Source organism: Aythya marila, assembly GCF_965140915.1.
Source record: "Aythya marila genome assembly, chromosome: 19".
Lineage (NCBI taxonomy): Eukaryota > Metazoa > Chordata > Aves > Anseriformes > Anatidae > Aythya > Aythya marila.
Window position 1 is genome coordinate 8,472,143 of NC_139060.1, and position 19,258 is coordinate 8,491,400.

The 19,258-nt window shown below is 47.5% G+C and overlaps 1 protein-coding gene across 1 annotated transcript; it reads left to right on the forward strand.

Moving 5' to 3' along the window:
- Nucleotides 1-15: 15 nt before the first annotated feature.
- Nucleotides 16-18,266, forward strand: ZER1 (zyg-11 related cell cycle regulator). Its single transcript, XM_082775805.1, has 16 exons — nt 16-150; nt 4,460-4,723; nt 5,568-5,718; nt 5,990-6,426; nt 7,837-8,013; nt 9,151-9,265; nt 9,792-9,938; nt 10,191-10,364; nt 11,063-11,278; nt 11,963-12,004; nt 12,361-12,480; nt 12,934-13,049; nt 13,399-13,587; nt 14,549-14,646; nt 15,048-15,150; nt 16,233-18,266. Exons 2-16 carry the CDS (start codon nt 4,566-4,568, stop codon nt 16,288-16,290), a joined length of 2,301 nt encoding a protein of 766 aa, XP_082631931.1. The 5' UTR covers nt 16-150; nt 4,460-4,565; the 3' UTR covers nt 16,291-18,266.
- Nucleotides 18,267-19,258: the final 992 nt, after the last annotated feature.

Genomic DNA, 19,258 nt, shown 5'->3' on the forward strand with positions numbered 1-19,258 from the left:
GCTGGCGGAAGTGACGGCGGGGTTTGTTGACAGCGGAGGCCGCGGCGGCGGCGGCGGGGGGAGGGACGGGGGGGGCCCCGAGCAGGAGGAGGCCGAGCCCGAGCCCTGCCCGCCGGCCCCGGCCCTCCGCGGGGGGGGCTCTGGAGCCAGGTGAGTCCCGTTCCCGGCCCCACAGCCTCCGAGGAACCGGGGTTGGCACCGGGAAGGGAGCCCCGGTGTGTGTGTGTGTGGGGGGGGGTTGGGGGCAGGGCCCGGGGCTGTCAGCGCGGGGAGGGGGGGGGGAGAAGGGGCAGGGGCAGGGGGCGGCTGGGCCCAGCCCGGGGAGCAGGGAGAGCCCGGCCCGGTAGGCACGGGGACCCCCCCCCCACCGGGATCCCGGCCCCACCGACACGCTGGGAGGTTGTGGGCACCGCGACGGGGCCGTGCTGGGGGCTGGCGGGCAGGGCTGGAGCTTCCCCGGCCAGCTGCGGGGGGAGAAAGGAAGAATTACGGGAGGAGAAATGAATAACGATGGGGGCACAAATGAATAATTGCCCCCCCCCAGCTGGCAGCTGGAGTGACAGTGCAGTTTTCCCTCAAAACGCGCCCCGGGCCACAGCCCGCAAGCACGGCACGGGGATTTTTGGAGCCGTTCCCCTCCACACGCGCTCTGTGCCCTCTCTCTCTCTCCTTGGGCACGGTCCCGGTGCTCCCCAAGTCGGTTTCGCCCCTCGGTCGTGTGGCAGCGCCGTGAAGGCTCCGGCCTTGGCGCAGAGCCACCGTGAGTCAGGCTTGGCTTCGGGCAGCGGCCCCGGAGGGAGATACCGGAGGAGAAGCCGGGTCTCAAGTCCAAGGTAGGGAACGTTGGCACGGGCAGCCCGAGGCCGCCGCCAAGGCTCACGTGCCCGCAGAGCCAGAAATGATATAAAAATACCAATGTAGGCTGCAAATCAGCAATACTTGCCAGAGAGGCTGGCTGGCAGTGGAAGGCTGGTGCTGGGGATGAGCGAAGCTGCGTGGCGTGGTGCTGCAGTTTCTTTTGGGACCCACAGCTGGAGGGAGGGTGCTGTTACTCCGTGGAGGAGGCTGCTTCTGGGGTCAGCCGGGTGTGCAGGCTTCGAATGCCCACTGCAGCAGCTCCCAGGGCCTTGGTTCCTTTGTGCATTGACACAGAAGCAAAAGCTGCCCGAGAAATAAATGGTAAAGAAGATTGGCAGCTGTACTTCTGACTCGTTTCGATTTCTGCACTTGAATTGTCAGCATCCTGCACGTGTTTTTGACCCTCCAAGAACACACACGCACAGGACAGCTCATTACCCATCGCTGGGCTGCACTGGCGACAGTCTGCAAGGCGGGCGACTTGCAGATCTATTGCCTGTGGAAAGCTGCCCGAGGATAATGATTAGGCAAACGCTAATGATTTGTCAGCATATCTAGTTCATTTATTTTTATCACCAAAGCACACCGAGCTTATATCTAGAGCCAATACTGATCGGTGCAGCTATCGACTTCCTTACTTCCCTCTCCCCCTTCCTCCATCACCTCTCAAGTCCAGTTTGAGGAGGCCAGGACTAGTTTGTCTCGTGTGCCATACCACAGGGCCACAGGTGCAGCAGCAGCTCGGGTGCTACTCGAATACACCCAGTAAATCACGAGGATGAATGCTTCTCTTTGGGGTTATTTTACTGGGGCGCTTTCCTCTGCGCTAGCTTCCTGCACGGGATTTTGTTGGTAGATTTTGGGAAGCTCAGAAGTTAACGTGGGATTTCTCTAGGGCTAGGATCAGCCGGCTGCATCGTGCTGGCCACAGCAGAGGGGCACAGAGGATTGGCAGAGCAATAGGAAGGCAGCCCGTTCCCTTTAGAGTTCTAAGCTGCTTGGACAAGCCCCAAGCACCGACCATTTCCAGCTCCACGTGACAAAAGGTTGTCAATGGGGGTTTGTTTCCAAGTTCACTGGCCAGCGGTAGGAAGCCAGGGAAGAACACTGGCTGCAGGGACCTCCCGTCTGGTGGCACGGGTGAACTGGTAGGGACAGCAGAACACGTTTCCCTGCTGGCTCAGATCTTCCTGTTCATCTTGCCTTTCTGGAAAGATTCTCTCCAGCAAGCTTCAGGCAAAACGTGTGAGAGGGACTCGTTCTGGAGCTGAAGCAGATCTGTCTCCAAAGCAGACGCCACGCAGGGCACAGGACAGCTTCCTCCCACCTGCATTCCCTCGGTTGGGACCTCACCACTAGCCAGGCAATTCTCCACCCTCAGCGGCACATTTCAACCTTGGCTTCTCTCCTGACATAACTACAAGAGGGACAGCTGTTGATCAGGGATTTCCTTCTTTTTCAGGATGAAAACCCACCTTACTCATTTTTGTTCCTTGTGACACGCATCTCAAAGGTCTCCAAGTTACTGTGGCACCCCTAAGTCATCAATTTTATGTTATCACGACGCTAGCTCAGGGCTCAGTGACCCAGAGAGAGACTGCACCCTTTAAACTGTCTCTGATCAGCACATCAAGTACATTTTTGGTGATTGCTGGGTTTTATTCATTTTTTTTCTCTGCATCACCTGCTTGTGCTCGGAGACCTTTTCCCTCTTGAGTGAAAACCAGCAGAGAACCTGCTTGAGATCCCCACTGGAAAAGCTATTGAAAGTTCTAGGTCAGAACACAGTGGGCCAGGAATTTGGGACTGAAGCAAAATCATTACGGCTGCCTGCATGTATAGTTCCCAAAAACATTTAGAGGAAGAAAGAATTATTGAAACAGTTCAAGTAAAGCCAGAAGGCAACCAAGGTTCAGTCCCAGTATTGTCCACTTACCCTAGAGCAAGATTTGGCCCAGGGAGACAAGGCTTAGGGTAGGTGTTCCTCAGGTGTAGTCCAGCACTGCAGTTCCTCCATCGCCGAGCAAGGAGCAGCTCTGCTGATCTCGCTTGCTTTTTGAGGCTCCTTCGTGCCTTGGGTTAATTCCTTGGCCAACTTCTTGTCCTTGGCACTGAAACACACTCAAAAAAAATAATTACTGAGACACAGAGGGAAGAAAAGAGCTTTGATTTGCAACTTGTGTTGCCCTTGTGTCTGCACAGAAATCCATTCTGCAGCGTAGGGGGGATCAGGAGGCCGGGAGCCTCAGTCAGGGCTGTGCTGCTGTCTCCCACAGGGACCATTTGGTGCCTGAATTTGAATTTGCCTGAAATTCTTGCATCGTGTGCTGCTACTGCAGGAATGAAGGGAAGAGAGCACCAGAGGCTTTAGAGGAACACTCAGAAGCAGAGAGCTAGAGACAGACAAGTGCCCCAATCCTTGCAGCTGCAGGATAAAGATCAGAAACGGCATATAGTTCGCATTTTGCAACAGCTTCCCCAGCAAAGGCTGCTCAGCTGTTGTGCAGAGAATAACTCCATAGCATTCGTGTCCTCGCTGCAGTAGGGACACACCTATTAAAAAAAAAAAAAAAAAAAACACACGTGTTTTTCCTCAGAAATAAACATTTCAACACAGTTCTTGTATGCTCATGGAAACGTATTGAAGGGTTCACATTAGGGTTGTTTCTAACGTGATTTGAGCCTTTTGAAAGTGAAACAGGAGTTGCTGTTCTTCAGTCATTTCTCCTAAACACCGTCAGTGCACTCAGCTAGGGCTCCTTCGGTGCCAGCAAGCGTGAAAAGCAGAGCCAGGAGATTTTTGAAACAAGAAAATGGACAGGAATAGCCTCCCCTGACTGCCTGCCCCGCCATCCTTCTTCATCTGGTGCTAAAAACCAAGAAGAGGAAAAAGTCCCTCGCCTTTTTCCCAGTCAGTTGCCTGTACTTTTTTTTCCTAACAGAATTTGGAACGTTTTAGGTGAGCAAGTTCCAGCTGCACTCATCGATGTCCTTCACGTGCATAAACCTTTTCGCTGCACTCAGCAAGGGAAGCCAAAGCAGTTCATGTCCTTCCCTCTGGCTTCTGCTCCACTTCATGGTCTAGCTCAGGGACTTGCACGAAGCTTCTGGCTTGGAGCTGCAGAGAAGCACCCAGCTTGAACTTCACTTGGAACGATGGCCAACAATTACAGGCACGAGATATGGGGCCGCCAGGTCCCACTGGGGCTGCACAAAGGATCTTCGCAACAGTAAATTTTCTGGTGGTTTATCCGAGCCACTCTGAAGGAAACCGAGCACTGTGGTTTCTGCCACTTCCCTTTCAGAGGCCCTTCGTCAGCCAGATAACTCCTGCCATGAGGAAGCATTTTCTTGCTGTGTAGCCTCATTTCCAAACATGTTTCGTATTAACTTATTCCCTCGGTGTCCCCTGGGGGTGGGGTTGCCAAGGAATTAAGTCCCAGAGAGGCCAAAACGCTGCAGGTTCTTTTGAGGTCAGCAAGTGATGGGCTGTAAATAAACCCATCAACATCCTCGCTGGTACAGCAGCTCTGCAGGATGCTTTCCAGTGTGCCTTTCTCAATGCTTTTTTTTTTTTTTTTCCCTCCTCCTCTGTTTATAGCTGCCCTGATGTCTCTGTAAATCCATCCTGGGATTTCGTTTGAGGAAAGGATCTTCTGAACCAAAAGCTTCCTTCTGTCCTTCCCCTGCCCGCTGCTTCCCTCAAGATGGCATCCGACAGCCCGGAGTCACTAATGACCTTGTGCACAGATTTCTGCCTTCGCAATTTGGAGGGGACTCTCTGCTACCTGCTGGACAACGAAACGCTCCGACTCCACCCTGACATCTTCTTGCCAAGCGAGATTTGCGACAAACTTGTCAACGAGTATGTCTCAGGGCTGTGGGGAAGCGGTTGTCTGGTTTGGAAAGGAGCTGGGAGGCTTGGGGAAGGAGGACCATGGTTTTTCTAAAAAAAAAAAGTGATGGAAAGCATACAAGGAAAAAAACAGGGAGGAATTCGTAGGGCTGTTTTTGCTGGTTTAGCCTCAAATTGGAAATAAGGATGTGCATTAAATTCAGAAGGAACTATCCCCAGGGGTCACCATAGTCCTGCCAGTCACCATTTCCATATAGCTAACCCCAGATTGCAATGAGCAGTCGCTGCTTCTTCCAAGAACATCAGTAAGCAACAAGGGAGCTTTCCTACTTCCCACCACGGCAGCATTACGATTCTCTCCCAAACCAGAAAAATAAGAGTGCAAAGTGCTAACAGATGTTGCATTTTAGGGCAGCTGCTGCCATAGCTTCACAAAGCAACCTGTTTCCAGGGATTTCTAACTTGGCTATCACAGTTTCTCTTGGCTGAACTCCTGCCCACAAAGTCTGGCAGAAAACTGGCTAGATAATTTTCTGAAAATGAAAAAATCAAGTTAATAGCTTTAAACAGGGAGGAAAGAAAAATCCCGGAGTCTGTGCTTGCCAGAAGCCGGTTTGCTCAGAAATACACATGACCTTGCACAAATCTTTGCCTTAGATTTTCCTAAGGAGTATTAGCTTTGTACAAAAAGAGATAATAGCCTAGCTCCCATTATCCCAGCATTATTCTGGATGATCAGGAGGGAGTCTGTGTGCTCAGGCACTTGGTAACGTTTTGCCATGACCAGTGAAGGTGCTAGGGCTGTACCTGAGCCTTTGCGTTGTGCTGTGCTAACGCCATTGCCCTAATGCAGGTATGTGGAGCTGGTCAAGACGGACAGCATCTTCGAACCCCATGAAAGCTTCTTCACCCTGTTCTCTGATCCCCGGAGCACCAGGCTAGCTCGGATCCACTTGCGGGAACAGATCGTGCAGGACCAGGACCTGGAGGCCATCAGGAAGCAGGTGGCATTGCCGTGACAGCACTGCTGCATGGGGAATGGCTAGAATCCCAGGCATCCAGAGATTCCCAGGATTGTATCCAAGTTTTTTGGAGGAGAACCTCATCATCTCCATCCTCAGCACCCTAAAGGCTGCTGTAGGGAATGGGCTGGGGACACTGGTCGAGTCTGGTGACACGTGGTCTCAGGCTGACCTGGTGTGAGGTGTTGTAGGGAGCAGGGTGGGGCTCTCTGCCTGTGGGAGGTTTCTAACTGTTCGATTTTCCATCTTCCAGGATCTTGTTGAGCTCTACCTGACTAACTGTGAGAAGCTGACAGCCAAGAGTCTGCAAACCTTGGTGAGCTTCAGCCACACGCTTATCTCCCTTAGCCTCTTTGGATGCTGTAATATCTTCTACGAGGAGGAAAACCCTGGAGGCTGTGAAGATGACTGTTTGGTGAACCCCACTCGCCAGGTTTTGGTCAAGGACTTTACTTTCGAAGGCTTTAGCCGCTTGCGCTTCCTGAACCTGGGTCGCTTGATTGAAGGGGTAAATGTGGAGACGTTGCTTCGGCCTCTGGCCTCCCTTGCAGCTCTTGATCTCTCCGGGATCCAGCTGAACGATGTGGGATTTCTGACCCAGTGGAAGGACAGTCTGGTTTCCTTAGTGCTTTACAACATGGACCTTTCAGAGGAGCACATCCAAGTGATTGCACAGCTCCACAAGCTCAGGTCAGCAGATCTCTTTTTCCTTCTTTAGCTTTTCCCCACTGATAGGAGCCACGGAAGTCTTTTGGGGGTGGGCTACCTGCCTGCTGAGGGAGAGCCATCTGCTGCTGGCTTCAGGTTATAAACCCTCCCATGAACAGACTCTCTCACCGACTCACTGTGCACATGGGGGAAAATTAAATAAATATACACACACAGAAACATATCCACTCTAACCAAACAGAAAAAGAACAGCAGAACACCCAAGATGGGGGGAAAAATGGCTACGGATGTACACAGATACCAGTTCAGTGACAACCACACTGTGAAAGTCAATCCTTCATACCACTTGTTAAACGGGAACATCCAAAGTTCAAAACTGGCTCTGAGATAAAACTCAGAAAGCTCTCAGCTCAGACCATCTGCTCGCTGTGCTTTGTGTAAGCGCGCTGTGGAGGGATGGTGCAACCAAGGAAAAAAGCAGCGTAAATAAATAGGCACTCCTGACCTAACAGTGTTGACAGTGAAATGACTTCCTGAAACAGAGTCGAGACAATTGCTATTCAAACTGCACAGTGGTATCAGGAACAAGACCCGAGCCAAAAAGCAGGGCCCTAGCATTCACATGAAGCATACTTTGCATTGCCTTCAGTATTGTCTGCACAGACTGCAGGCACTAGGGGGTACCGCGTTAACATGTGTCCTAGGAAAACCTCCTGGGTATCACTGGCTAAATCCTAATGACTTCGTTTGCCTGCTGGTGATTTGCGATGAAACTTGGTTCACAACATGGAGAAAACACTTCTGAAAGTAGGAAGTTGGCTCCTGCCTTAAGCAGTTTAGTCTCTCCCAAGGGGTCTTCTCTCAGCAGGCAGGAGCATGCCCTGCCCTATAAGGGGCCCTACTTGCACATGGTAGCCAGTTAGTTTGCCCCACAACTCCCTTCGCAGCAGGGGTTTCCCCTGGGTTTAAGCATTTAAATAGTGCATGGTACATGAAATGAGAGTAATAGCCTGGAGTGGAAAAAAAAAAAAAAAAGATTGGGGAAGCAGACAAAAACTTGTGTAAATTAATTTGTGGGATGAGGCAACAAATGTTTCTGGGAATGCAAAGATCCTCTAGTGCATCTTAATCACCAGGCTTTGATGGAGCTTGGGAAAGGCAGTTCCTGAGCCTAGAGCAATTTCCTTTGTGATGGTGTGGCCGAGTGAGTCATTGTGCTCCATTTTAAGTAGACCTCTACCAGATACCTGTGTGCTTCGGTTAGACACAAGGCCAGATCCTGCTGCCAGATCCTACAGAACCACATTCCTGTATCTTAGGAAGGGAATAATAACAACAATCACGCTTGGCTCATCACTTTCCCCAGTAGAGTCCCATTTTAGCAACCAGCTGATGCTTTCCAGACACTGAGCTGCTCTCTGTCGTTTGCAGGCACCTGGATATCTCCCGCGATCATCTGTCCAGTTACTACAAATTCAAGCTGACCCGGCGGGTTCTAAACCTGTTTGTGGAAAACTTGCTAAACCTCACTTCGCTCGATATCTCAGGGCACACCATGTTGGAGAACTGCACTATCCCAAGCATGGAAGAGAAGATGGGCCAGACAAGGTAAGGAAACAGCAATTACCGAGGTCAGCTTGGATGGCTAGTTTGGTCAAAGATGAATTAAGGATGTTTCCCTCTTCTGGCCTTCCAAATTTGGTAGATCTAATTAAAGCAAGATACAACTGTTCCTAGTTCCTCCTGATGCTAAAGACTAGTATGGGAATCAGCAGTGTTTTCTGTATGTGACACAAATAAGGACTGCAAAAGTAATAAATTCATTCTACCTAGCTTCCATACATAACTGAAGAAGTTCTTTTCTACACGCATTCTTCTAGGGATCACTTGCAATGGTTTAATAGATCTAAAAGGACTCCAGGGCCCTTTACGCATTTTCCATATAAAACATTTTTACCTTCACTGAAATGAGGCTTTTCTGAGACAAAACACTTCTACACTAAGTCAACACACCAGTGTTCACAGGAGGGCAGAGTGTTTTCAGAACTTAGAATTTAAAGGCAGATTTTCAGATGTGACCTGGATGCTGGGCAAACTAACCTTTAAAAATGCTGGTCCACCTCAGTAGGACATACTTAGAGATGTGGTTTTCCAGGTCAGCTAAGAGCTCTGCCCTCCTGTTCTGCAAGCACTCAAGTGCAAAAGCAAACAAGTGAGACAGTACTGACTCTTTTCCAAAGCTGGTAAAAAAAAATATGTAATTATAATACTGGCTCTTGGTCAATAAAGAACATGGCAGCAAAACAAGTGTTCTTGCATAAACATACCGGTCTGCTTCTGTGATCATCACAGAAGCACAGACACACATGACAGAAGCACATGACACACAGACAAGTTTGCAAATAGTTTGGATCAGTGAAATCCACATCCCTTTCCTAAGAAGCGTTCACCCCAACTAGTGAATTTCCAGGACAAATTCTATCTAGGAAAGCTGCATTCTGCCTGCATGAATTCTTACTGCTGTTTTTGTTCGACACATTTAGCCCTCCACTCAGGATCATCTGGGATGTGTGCCTATTGTTAGCTTTAGGAGAAGCTGGCTGGTGTACAGCTGAAATGCAGATGATATCACTCTAGTTACCGAGCAGTACAGTCAAAATGAACAGAGAGGAGGTAGCTGTTTTTATGGCAGGAGACACCCGGAGAAGCAGGGTACCAACACGAGTGATCTCTTTCTTTCCTCAGCATTGAGCCAGCAAAGAGCAGCATCGCACCCTTCCGGGGTCTGAAACGACCGCTCCAATTCTTGGGCCTTTTTGAGACGTCTCTCTGCCGCCTGACACATATTCCAGCCTATAAGGTAATGAGGGTGCAAGAATATTGGTAGTAGGTACTTGGCAGAAGTTCAAAGAACATGCAAATCACTGTCTGCTAGTAGAGTGGAGTTCTTAGGGTCTCACATGTGACAGTTTAGCTCTGACCTTTTTATAGCTACTTGATAACGCAGGAGAGCTGCCAGAGGGCAAGACAAGACCTATATCCCACACAGATTTTACAGGTGTTTAAAAAAAATACAAAAAAGCCAATTACAGACTGGGCTTAAAAACTCATCCCCAATTAAGGATTAGGATTGTCTGTGACTACCAGAAAACAAAGACAATAGGAGTCTTGTGAATAGCATCCTTCTGCCCCAGAGGTGCCTTTTCTTGTCATTCTGGGCCAAGAAGCGACTCAAACATCTTTGCTCCCATAATGGGCCTAATCCTACTAGAAGGACAGATGCAAGTTGCCCCCTTTGACCTTTCAGACCTACCCTCAGAGTTCCCTTCTGATGCTGGCTTTCCTCCTTCATCCTTTTTTCCCCTGACCCTGTTCCTCCATGCTAGGTGAGTGGAGACAAGAATGAAGAGCAAGTCCTGAATGCTATCGAGGCGTACACTGAACACCGGCCAGAAATCACTTCGCGGGCCATCAACCTCCTTTTTGACATTGCCCGCATTGAGCGTTGCAGCCAGCTGTTGCGAGCCCTTCAGGTAAGCCCCATGCTAGCATTTACCTCACCCTTACAAGGGAAATTTTGCAGTCCCAGCCTTTTCTTCACACCAGGATGCCATATCAGGCCATTCTGGAGAAAGTTCCAGTAGTGCAGTGGAACTGGATACCTTCATTTCATAAGCACGTTCCTTGCAGGCTTGTGACAGCCTTTGTCCCACACAGCATTAACTGTCCTTCCAAGACTCAACAGCAAGTCAGTGGCACTGAAGCTTCACGTTGCTTCCTTGCAGCTGGTGATCACAGCCCTCAAGTGCCACAAGGATGACAAAAACATCCAGGTGACAGGCAGCGCGGCGCTGTTTTACCTGACAAACTCCGAGTACCGCATGGAGCAGAGCGTAAAGCTGCGGCGCCAGGTCATCCAGGTGGTGCTGAACGGCATGGAGTCCTACCAGGAAGTCACAGTAAGAGCTGCCTGGCCTCCTTTGGCTCCCCCAGTTCTCCTTCCTATGTTAGGTCTTTAGCCTGGTGTTAGCATTTGTGGATTCTAAGCCTCTGGTATGTGAGCTGAGGCAGGCACCAGAGAACTGTTTGCCCAGATCTGCTCTTTGCCTTCACTCAGTAGTGGGAATTACGTGCAAGGTGCTCCTTAGCCTTGTGATGTTCTCCAGAACCAGGGGAAGCAAGTGATGGTAGCAAGGCACCTTTTTAGCTGATGTTAAAGGTCAGAAGGTGTACAACCCACAGCATAGGTGTCCAGTACTACCTATGGGGTGAAAAGGGTGTGGACGTGGGGGTGTTAAGCTAACAGAAAGAAACATCATGCCAGCGCCCTGCTATCAGAAGCTAGCTGACAATATACCTGCGACACCTCTGGGCTACAGAATGGTGACTCCTGAACAGAAAGCTTAAAGGCAGCAAGGAACCACCTTGAAAAGTGACGTGTGTTGGGCGATTGTGTGGCAATGTGAGACCCATGAGAGAGAAGAGCCTACTGATAGAGCGCAGCTCAAGCAGACCGCTAGGTAGGAGGGTGACAGAAATTTCAGTGGTAGCGGTCAAACAAGAAGATGGTTTCAGTACAAAGCAGAAAGAGAACTTGAGGGGATAAAGTCAGATTTTTGTAGCCAGCTGGTGCAGCATTTGCTTCCCTTTGACCCAGGTACAGCGCAACTGCTGCCTGACGCTGTGTAACTTCAGCATTCCCGAGGAGCTGGAGTTCCAGTACCGCCGAGTCAACGAGCTGCTGCTGAACATCCTCAATCAGAGCCGGCAGGATGAGTCTATCCAGCGCATCGCCGTGCACCTCTGTAATGCTCTGGTCTGCCAGGTGGACAACGATCATAAAGAAGCTGTGGGCAAGATGGGTTTTGTCATGGTTGGTATGGTCCCAAGGCATCTGCTTATCTTTAACCCAGGCTACCTCAGTTTCCTTGCAGCAGTCCACCAAACAGGCCCAGCCAGTGAACCAGCCTCACCATATCACAGGAGGGAACTGGTGTTCCAGCAGCATTAGCCTCTCCTGGAACCTGCCCCTCCACGTGACACCTTTTTCTGGCTTGCCAGCCCTGGAAGTCATGATCTCAGAGACAGGCTGTCCATGAGAGCAGGGAAGCAGTGTGACCTGATACCTTCCTTCTTTGCTGCACCGTTTCCAGAACCAGTACAACCTTTTGATTAGCTCCTTCTGCATCTCCCTAAATTTGTATCAGCTCCCCAACTCACATCAACGCATATCTCACCCCTCCACAAAGAACTGCAGAGGCCAGAGCTTTTTTGCAGTTCTACCACATTCCAGACTTTGTCACACAGGTCACAACTGACTTGACTGTAAACCCAACAAACTTGGCTGTGACATGGTTCAGCTCTTCAAACACACCTGCAATCCTGAACATAACCCAATCCCACTGATTTAGAGGAAAAAATATCAAGTAACTACTCCGCAAAGGGTCAAAACTTCATATGCCTGCAAGGGGCTGCAGCCAGTCCTGCAGCACCTACAGCTGTCGGTTTTAGCTCTGTGATTCTTGAACTGTTCTCATTCTTCCCCTTCTGCCCACAGACAATGCTAAAATTGATTCAGAAGAAGCTGGCTGATAAAACGGTGAGTGTTTCCCACAGAAGTTTATACATAGAGTATTTTTTCTTCAGTCTGACTTTGGCATGGAGATCAGTCTGGAGCGTTAGCCCAGCTTCTCTACCAAACATGAGACATCCCAGCTGGTGCTGCAGAATTTCTTGTCACTGGAGGGAGGGTGGCAGGGCAGGAGGGAATGTGGCAGGGAAGCAAAAGGAATAAACAAACAAGCACACTTGCTGACAAGCTGAAAGCGAATAACAAGATTTTCTTACCCCTGAATTCATCTGGGGCAATGGCAGAGATGAACCACAAGTGGCTGGTTTGCACTGGGCTCCCACATTTGCAAATCTGTTTCTTTCCCTTTCTCTTTGGCTCCATAGTGCGATCAGGTGATGGAGTTCTCCTGGAGCGCCCTCTGGAACATTACTGATGAGACCCCTGATAACTGTGAGATGTTCCTTAACTACAGTGGCATGAAACTGTTCTTGGAGTGCCTGAAAGTAAGTACATCTAGTTTTCTCTAGATGAACGCTGACATTAGCAGTGGAGATACAAGTGTCTGGGCACGATTCCTAGTTATGCTAATCCATAAGCAGTACTTCCTATGTTGCATGAACAGAAAAAGCTTGCATGTTTCATTCTTTCTCTCATCCACCCACCCACCCAGTAGGAAAGCAGAGAAACTTAAACTGAACACATCCCCCTCTTTCCTGCCTCGTACGCAGTTTTCCTTAAGTAGAGCACCAGTGAGTAACAGGCGCTGGCCTTGATTTCTCATTTCACATGGATCTCGAAGGCTAGAGATCCCATCAGAGAATTGCTAAAGAACCAATGCTAACTACCCAAAAACACTCACCCTTTTTAGAAGCACTGCACAACCTTTCCCCAGGGTCTCTTGTTCTCAATATCATCGTGCTTCTACTATTGTATAATCCTGTCTCTGACTTTGTTAGGAGTTCCCAGAGAAACAGGAGCTGCATCGCAATATGCTCGGCCTCCTTGGCAATGTGGCAGAGGTGAAGGAACTCCGCCCACAGCTCATGACCTCCCAGTTCATCAGTGTGTTCAGGTGAGTGCCAGGCTAATGAGCAGCTGGGCCAAGTGAATGCTTGTGTTGGTCCTGAATCACCTGGAGACTTTTCAACCTTTGATGCCTCAGATTGTTTTTGCATTCTAAAAAAGCTAAAAGGAAATCATTTGACAGCTTTGTAAATGCCTTGGATTGTAGGGGCTTATTTGTGGTGTTAATGTCACTGAAAAGCTGCATCCCTGGAGAGCGTTGCTCCTGTTTCAGGCTGGAGATGTTTTCTCCAATGACTGTTTCTGATCACAATAAAACACATGCTGGTTTTGTTTTTTTGTAAGATGCTAAGGAAGGTTGTTCTGGAACCTCCCAATGATCTCTTCTCTCTTGGCAGCAACCTGCTGGAGAGCAAAGCAGATGGCATTGAGGTATCCTATAATGCCTGTGGCGTGCTCTCCCATATCATGTTTGATGGTCCAGAGGCTTGGGGTATTTGTGAGCCACACCGAGAGGAAGTTGTAAAGAGGATGTGGGCAGCCATCCAGAGCTGGGATATCAACTCCAGAAGAAATATCAATTACAGGTGAGGAATAGAGAAGTATGACTCATTTTCTCAGCAGCCAGGCTTGTCACAGAAAGCAAGCACCAACAGACAGAAGGGAAAAGGTACAGCAGAGTGTGGAGGTTCTGCTTAAAGTGAAGGAGAAATCCTCAAGAACATATTCTTTAGTGAGGGCTTCACATCTTCATTTGTCTGAATGTAGCATGTTACACAGGCTGCTGAAAATTAATACCTTGTCTGGCAAATCCTATGAGAGAAGCAAGGGAACCCAGCAGACTTCATTCTGCACATTTCTGGTGAAATTGCATAGTTCAGAAACCCACAATCTGACTATCTGAGATTGACTAAACATCGTTCTTTGAGACTTCTGTCCTTGGCACCTTAATTCTGAAAGACACGTGTATTGCTGTAGCTTTCACTCTCCTCTGGGGGATATATAGACACAGTTCCCAGAAACCTCTTAATGGGTTAATACAACCAGTGGAATCCTCCAAAGTCCTTCCTCTGTGAGGGTGTCAGGTACTGCGTATTCCCATAGTGCCTGGCAGGAATCCTGAACGAATGGCATTCCAATTCCTTAGCTACAGTATAGACACATGATTGTCAGAAGAAACAGAGCAACCATTGCACGTGAGCAGCTGGCTTTGGCTGGATATAATTTTGCTTTGGACCCTCTACAGAATGACCCGTGCTGCTGGGTTTCAGCTGTCACGAGGAAATGACTGACAGAGGATGGAAATCAGCTGACTTCTTTGCAGCTATGTATCTGGGCAGCGTGTTTATGCTAAAGCAGCAGGGCCTGTAAGCCTGCCAGTATTGCCATGTGACACAGACTTAGGCTTTGATGCCAGAATCTTTGACATGCCAATAGATTTACTGCTGTGGTTTCTGTGAGCACAGGGTTTGTATTGCTCTGTGTAGCAAAGGTGCTGGAAGAAGCAGCTCTTGGATTTTTAGCAAGTTCTACAATATTTCTGTGCAGGTCATTCGAACCAATCCTTCGGCTTCTTCCACAAGGGATCTCTCCGGTCAGCCAGCACTGGGCTACTTGGGCACTGTATAACTTGGTCTCTGTCTACCGTAAGTTCCTGTTTCAAAATCACACCCACTGCACTGTAAAAGCTGACATTGTGAATCTAAACTTGTTACCAGAAAAACTCATCCCAATTTAGCTATGTAGTTAGAGAGAACCTTCTCTGAATGATGCAGGAATGTCCAGGCAGCACAGCCAAACAAAAAACAGTGAGACTTAGTGCATAGGAAATTCCTTCAATGTTTTGATCCCTCTGGCCATGCTCTTATTTCTCAGTCATTTTGTGTCCTGTTTTTATAGCCAAGGTACCCCTAACAGGTTGTCTTCAAAAAAAAAAAAAAAAGGTTAAAAAGTTTTGAGACTTCTCCAGCAGCATCCTACCCCTCCTGCCACCCTTTATTCCGCTCTTGTGAAGGTTCAAGGACCTATTTTATTCTTTTCTCTGCAGCTGACAAGTATTGCCCACTGCTGATCAAAGAAGGTGGGATTCCCCTTCTGAAGGACATGATTAAAATGGCCTCAGCACGGCAAGAGACCAAGGAAATGGCCCGGTAGGAAACCAATGCATTGTCATCAAACATTCAGTTTAGCTTCAAGTTAGTTTTTACTCTTACATCAAGTGAGGCTACCAAAGAAAGGCCTGTGCTGATCTCTACAAGGGGTGAAGCAAACATGGGAGAAGAGCAGGAAAACTGATAGAAACAAGACTAGAGAGGTGATAATAGGTGGGCAATAAACACGTCATTGAGGGTTCATAGATGCCAGGCAAATAGGTTATAGGAGTGGCTTGTTGGATAAGGGAGCCACATTGCTAATTGCATCTCGTATTCTCATAGTCCCCAGTCATCGCTACTGTCCATACTGGAGGTGTGGGGTCCCTGTTTGTAATCATACAGGCCTGTCACTAAAAGAGCTGACTGTGACTGCACAGTTAAAATCAGAGGATTCTCAAAAGGTGGAGAGAGTCCCCCACCGCTGTGAACTTCCCCAGATTATTACATGACTTTCCTTTGGAGTCATTCTTTCCAAGTTTTAAGAGAGAGCTGCAGTTTCTAATCATTGACAAACTGAGCTCTACAATTTCATGCCTGCAGGGTGAATATAGAGGAGAGGTAGAGATTGGCTGGGAATATGCACCTGGTGGGTGAGTGGCAGGCATTCCCCACAGCTGAAGGGTTGCTAACTGCTGGAGGTGACAGAACCCTGCAGAAGAATACCATGGGTTAGGCAAATTATGTGTGGTGATGTGACAGTCCAAGAACAGTAAATGGGAAGAACAGGAAAAGCAGGGACAGATAACAGTGGGGTGAAAACAAACATTTGTATGCATGTGCTTCCTGGTGTGATTCAAAGTTATCTGATGATTTGGATATGAGAGTGAGAAATGAATGGTCTCATGGATGAGGATTTATACTAATATGACTTGAAATCCCAAGGGAATGAACAGCAAACTCTATGTTGCTTTGTGGAATATGCTCCTTTTGATACAAACATTGCTTAATGCACATCAGAAGAGCCTGCCTGCTGCAAACAGCACATATTTACATAGAGACCAAGCTATGTTCCTGTCCCACAACTGTAATGCAGTAAGCTTTAAACTAAACCCTCTCTCCTTGTCCTGTTTTATCCATAGGAAAGTTATAGAGCACTGCAGTAACTTTAAGGAGGAGAACATGGACACTTCCAGATAGAGGCAATCACCTAGTGCCTCTTGCCAGCACTGTATCCAGCTTCTCTCTAATTCACTGTATATAGGGAGGACTCTTTCTTACCAACTCGCCCGTTGGAAGGAAACTTTATGTGTGTGTGTGAGACCCTCAGTAGATGAAGGTGAACAGGGGAGGGGGGGAGGGACTTTTTGCACAACAAAATGCTTTCCTTAAATTAGTGGACTTTTTTGTTATGAAGTTTCAGATTGAAGTTCTGTGTGTATGATTTCTGTATAAAAAGAAAAAAAACAAAGACAACTACATTATGTATCTTTTAACCTTTTTTTTAGACCACACAGAGAGCCTCAAATGATCATGAGCTTGAAGACCTAGTTGTGTGATCGCTAGTGTGACTTTTTTTATTTCCCACTTTTTAGAAAATTCCCTTTTGCTGTATTGCATGAGGTCCTGTAATGTCTGCAAGATCACCAGTCCTGAATTGGTATTGGCCACTCAGTGGGTTTTATAGGCAATGCAAATTATTTATTTGCTTACAGAGGTTGGGGGACACAATACAAGAGAGTTAGACCAAGAGAACTGACCTTTTTAGTAATATTTGTAAGTAGAGAAAATGGGAAGGAAAGATCTTTCAAGTCAATTCATTCCCTTAAGGTTTTTAATGGAAGACTCATTTTAATAGAAGCACTGCTAAGTGTACGTGGGTCATTTGGAAGTAAGACATTCCCATTAAAGTCAAGAGTTCTGTTTTGTCCCCTTTGGCAGTTCAGTAGGATCTGCCAGCCCACCCAGTCTCACACAGTCAGGGACGACCAGTAAAACCAGTTACCCACCCGTGGCAACACAGAGCTTTTCCGTCTAAGGGAGGCTGTGCAACAAGGAACAAGGTTTGTTCACAAAGGGCTATGCATCTTCATTCCAGTACTTCAGCTTTTTAGTTGTGTTCTGCTTTATGGGAAAGGGCTACAAATGCCAGAAAGTGGATTTCCCCTTGGCATAAGAAGTTCTCTTAGACCCTAGGCAAGAGCAGCTTGTTCCAGTGCAAGTTCCAGTAACGGACTGAAGTTGTCCTACCCGTCTTCAGTCTGCATTGGTACAAGCCACACTCAATGACAAAGTAATCTCCCTTTATAGGAAGCTTACTGCAGCACAGGTGCTGTCACTGGAGCTGCTAACATCCTCTTTTGAGACTAGGGAGTCTCTATGCACACTTTGGAGTGTGATCTCGTGAAATAGCACCTCTTGTTCCACCCCAACATCTTCCCCTTCTTCTGGGAAGCAAAGGGCCCTATTCTTATCCAATTCCCACCAGTGCAGTCCCACTCACATCAGCAGAATTACTCCAATTTATATGGTGTAGGGGAGAGGGAGTCCGGCTAAAGTGGTCTTGATTTTTAAAACTCTAGACCTATAAGATGCTTAAGAAGCCAAAGGCCAAAGTTTGCTGCACAGCCAAGCACTCAACACCACATCATGCAGTTCATGCTCAAGAGCCCCCTGCTTGTCACAGTTCTTTCACAATTCACAGTTCTTCCCTTAAAAATGAGTTTAGAAAATATTTTACATCTGCAGTTAGAGGAAGCCATGGCCACGTGATTTAGGACATTTCAGGCCTCACACAGCACAGTAACCGTCGCTGCTCTCTTCCCTTACATTGCTCTCAGATTTGACTCGCTGCTATGACAGGTTCTTCTAATGCTCAGAGTTAATGCTGTCGTTGCTGAGCACATTATAGATAGATCCTAGAGACACAAACTGACACTTTAAATGACAGAACACAGCTGCCCTGAGAGGTTTACTTTTTTTCTGCCAATATGGTGTTACTCAATGTCTTCTTTTCTCTTTTTAACCATACGTCATTTGTTTTGATATTGTGAGATCTGTACTTTTTTCTTTAAGTATTTTTCAAACTTATATATATTTTTGTGTCACTTTTGAATTGTTTTCATATGGTTTGCAAAACTTGACAAATTATACTTTTTTTTTTTGAGGTTGTTTGATTGAAATGTATTTTTATCTCTCTGATTCCTGTTCCCCAAGAATGTGTGTCCCTATAAGCTTTGAGACAGACAAGTTTATTTCATGATGTTTTCTGTGTAACACTTGCTAATCGTTCTCCTAGATGCAAAACTAAGAGCGGCTGCATATACTGCTTACCAGCCTCCACGCGTTAGGGGAGTCAGGCTTTGCTCATTTAATCCTCCATTTACTGCTCTCCTTTTGAAGTTGTCTCATGTGACAGTACCACCCACTAGACCTTAATCCTCTCTAACGCCCATGTAGTGAAAGCTCCTGCCACTAAAATCTTGAATCAAGTGACAAAAAGCACTCAAGGTTCTGACTATGTTGGCAAGGTGGGATTGAAGGAAGTGGGGAAACATCACAGAGGCAAGAGGGATCAGCAACCTAGAATGCAGAATCCCCAGAATTTAGTTGCCATGCTGAGGAGACAGCTGAAGCACACCTCAGCCTCACACTGTAATCACAGCAAATCAGGCTTTTTACTCTGAGATGTTGGCAAAACTACATCAAGATTAATGGACAAATTATGGCTTGGTTCCATCAGTCTCAAGACTGAAGAACACCAAAAGTTTGTTTTTTTTCAAACTAATGCCTCTGTAAGTTGAGTTACTACTGAAGTCTCACCTGCTGCAGCTAGACTGTGGTATCATAAGCTATCAAGATCCAAGCTGCATCAAACTTTTGTTTCACAACGTAGAGATACCCTCTGTCCTAGCTGCTCACATATCCTCAGCAAGCTGTACCTGAGCCTGAACCAGAAAAAAAATATTTCAATTTCCCAGCAACATAGAAATTAATGGAGTCAGGCCGGCTTGCTAGAAAAGCTTAGTTTTATGAGATCTGTCACTAAGCTCAGTGGCAGGGGGAAATATAACTGGTCTATTACACCTAGCTATGTGTAAGATGTTGAGATGGACCAAAAGCCAGGTAAATTCCTGAGACAGTATTTTTACAAAATAGCATAATTGTT

Bases quoted from the DNA above. Each gene is read 5' to 3' on its own strand.
- ZER1 (XM_082775805.1), top strand. From the start codon at position 4,566: ATGGCATCCGACAGCCCGGAGTCACTAATGACCTTGTGCACAGATTTC. The intron at 10,365-11,062 runs GTAAGAGCTGCC...CCTTTGACCCAG, and splicing joins AGTCCTACCAGGAAGTCACA to GTACAGCGCAACTGCTGCCT. The intron at 12,005-12,360 runs GTGAGTGTTTCC...TTGGCTCCATAG, and splicing joins AGAAGCTGGCTGATAAAACG to TGCGATCAGGTGATGGAGTT.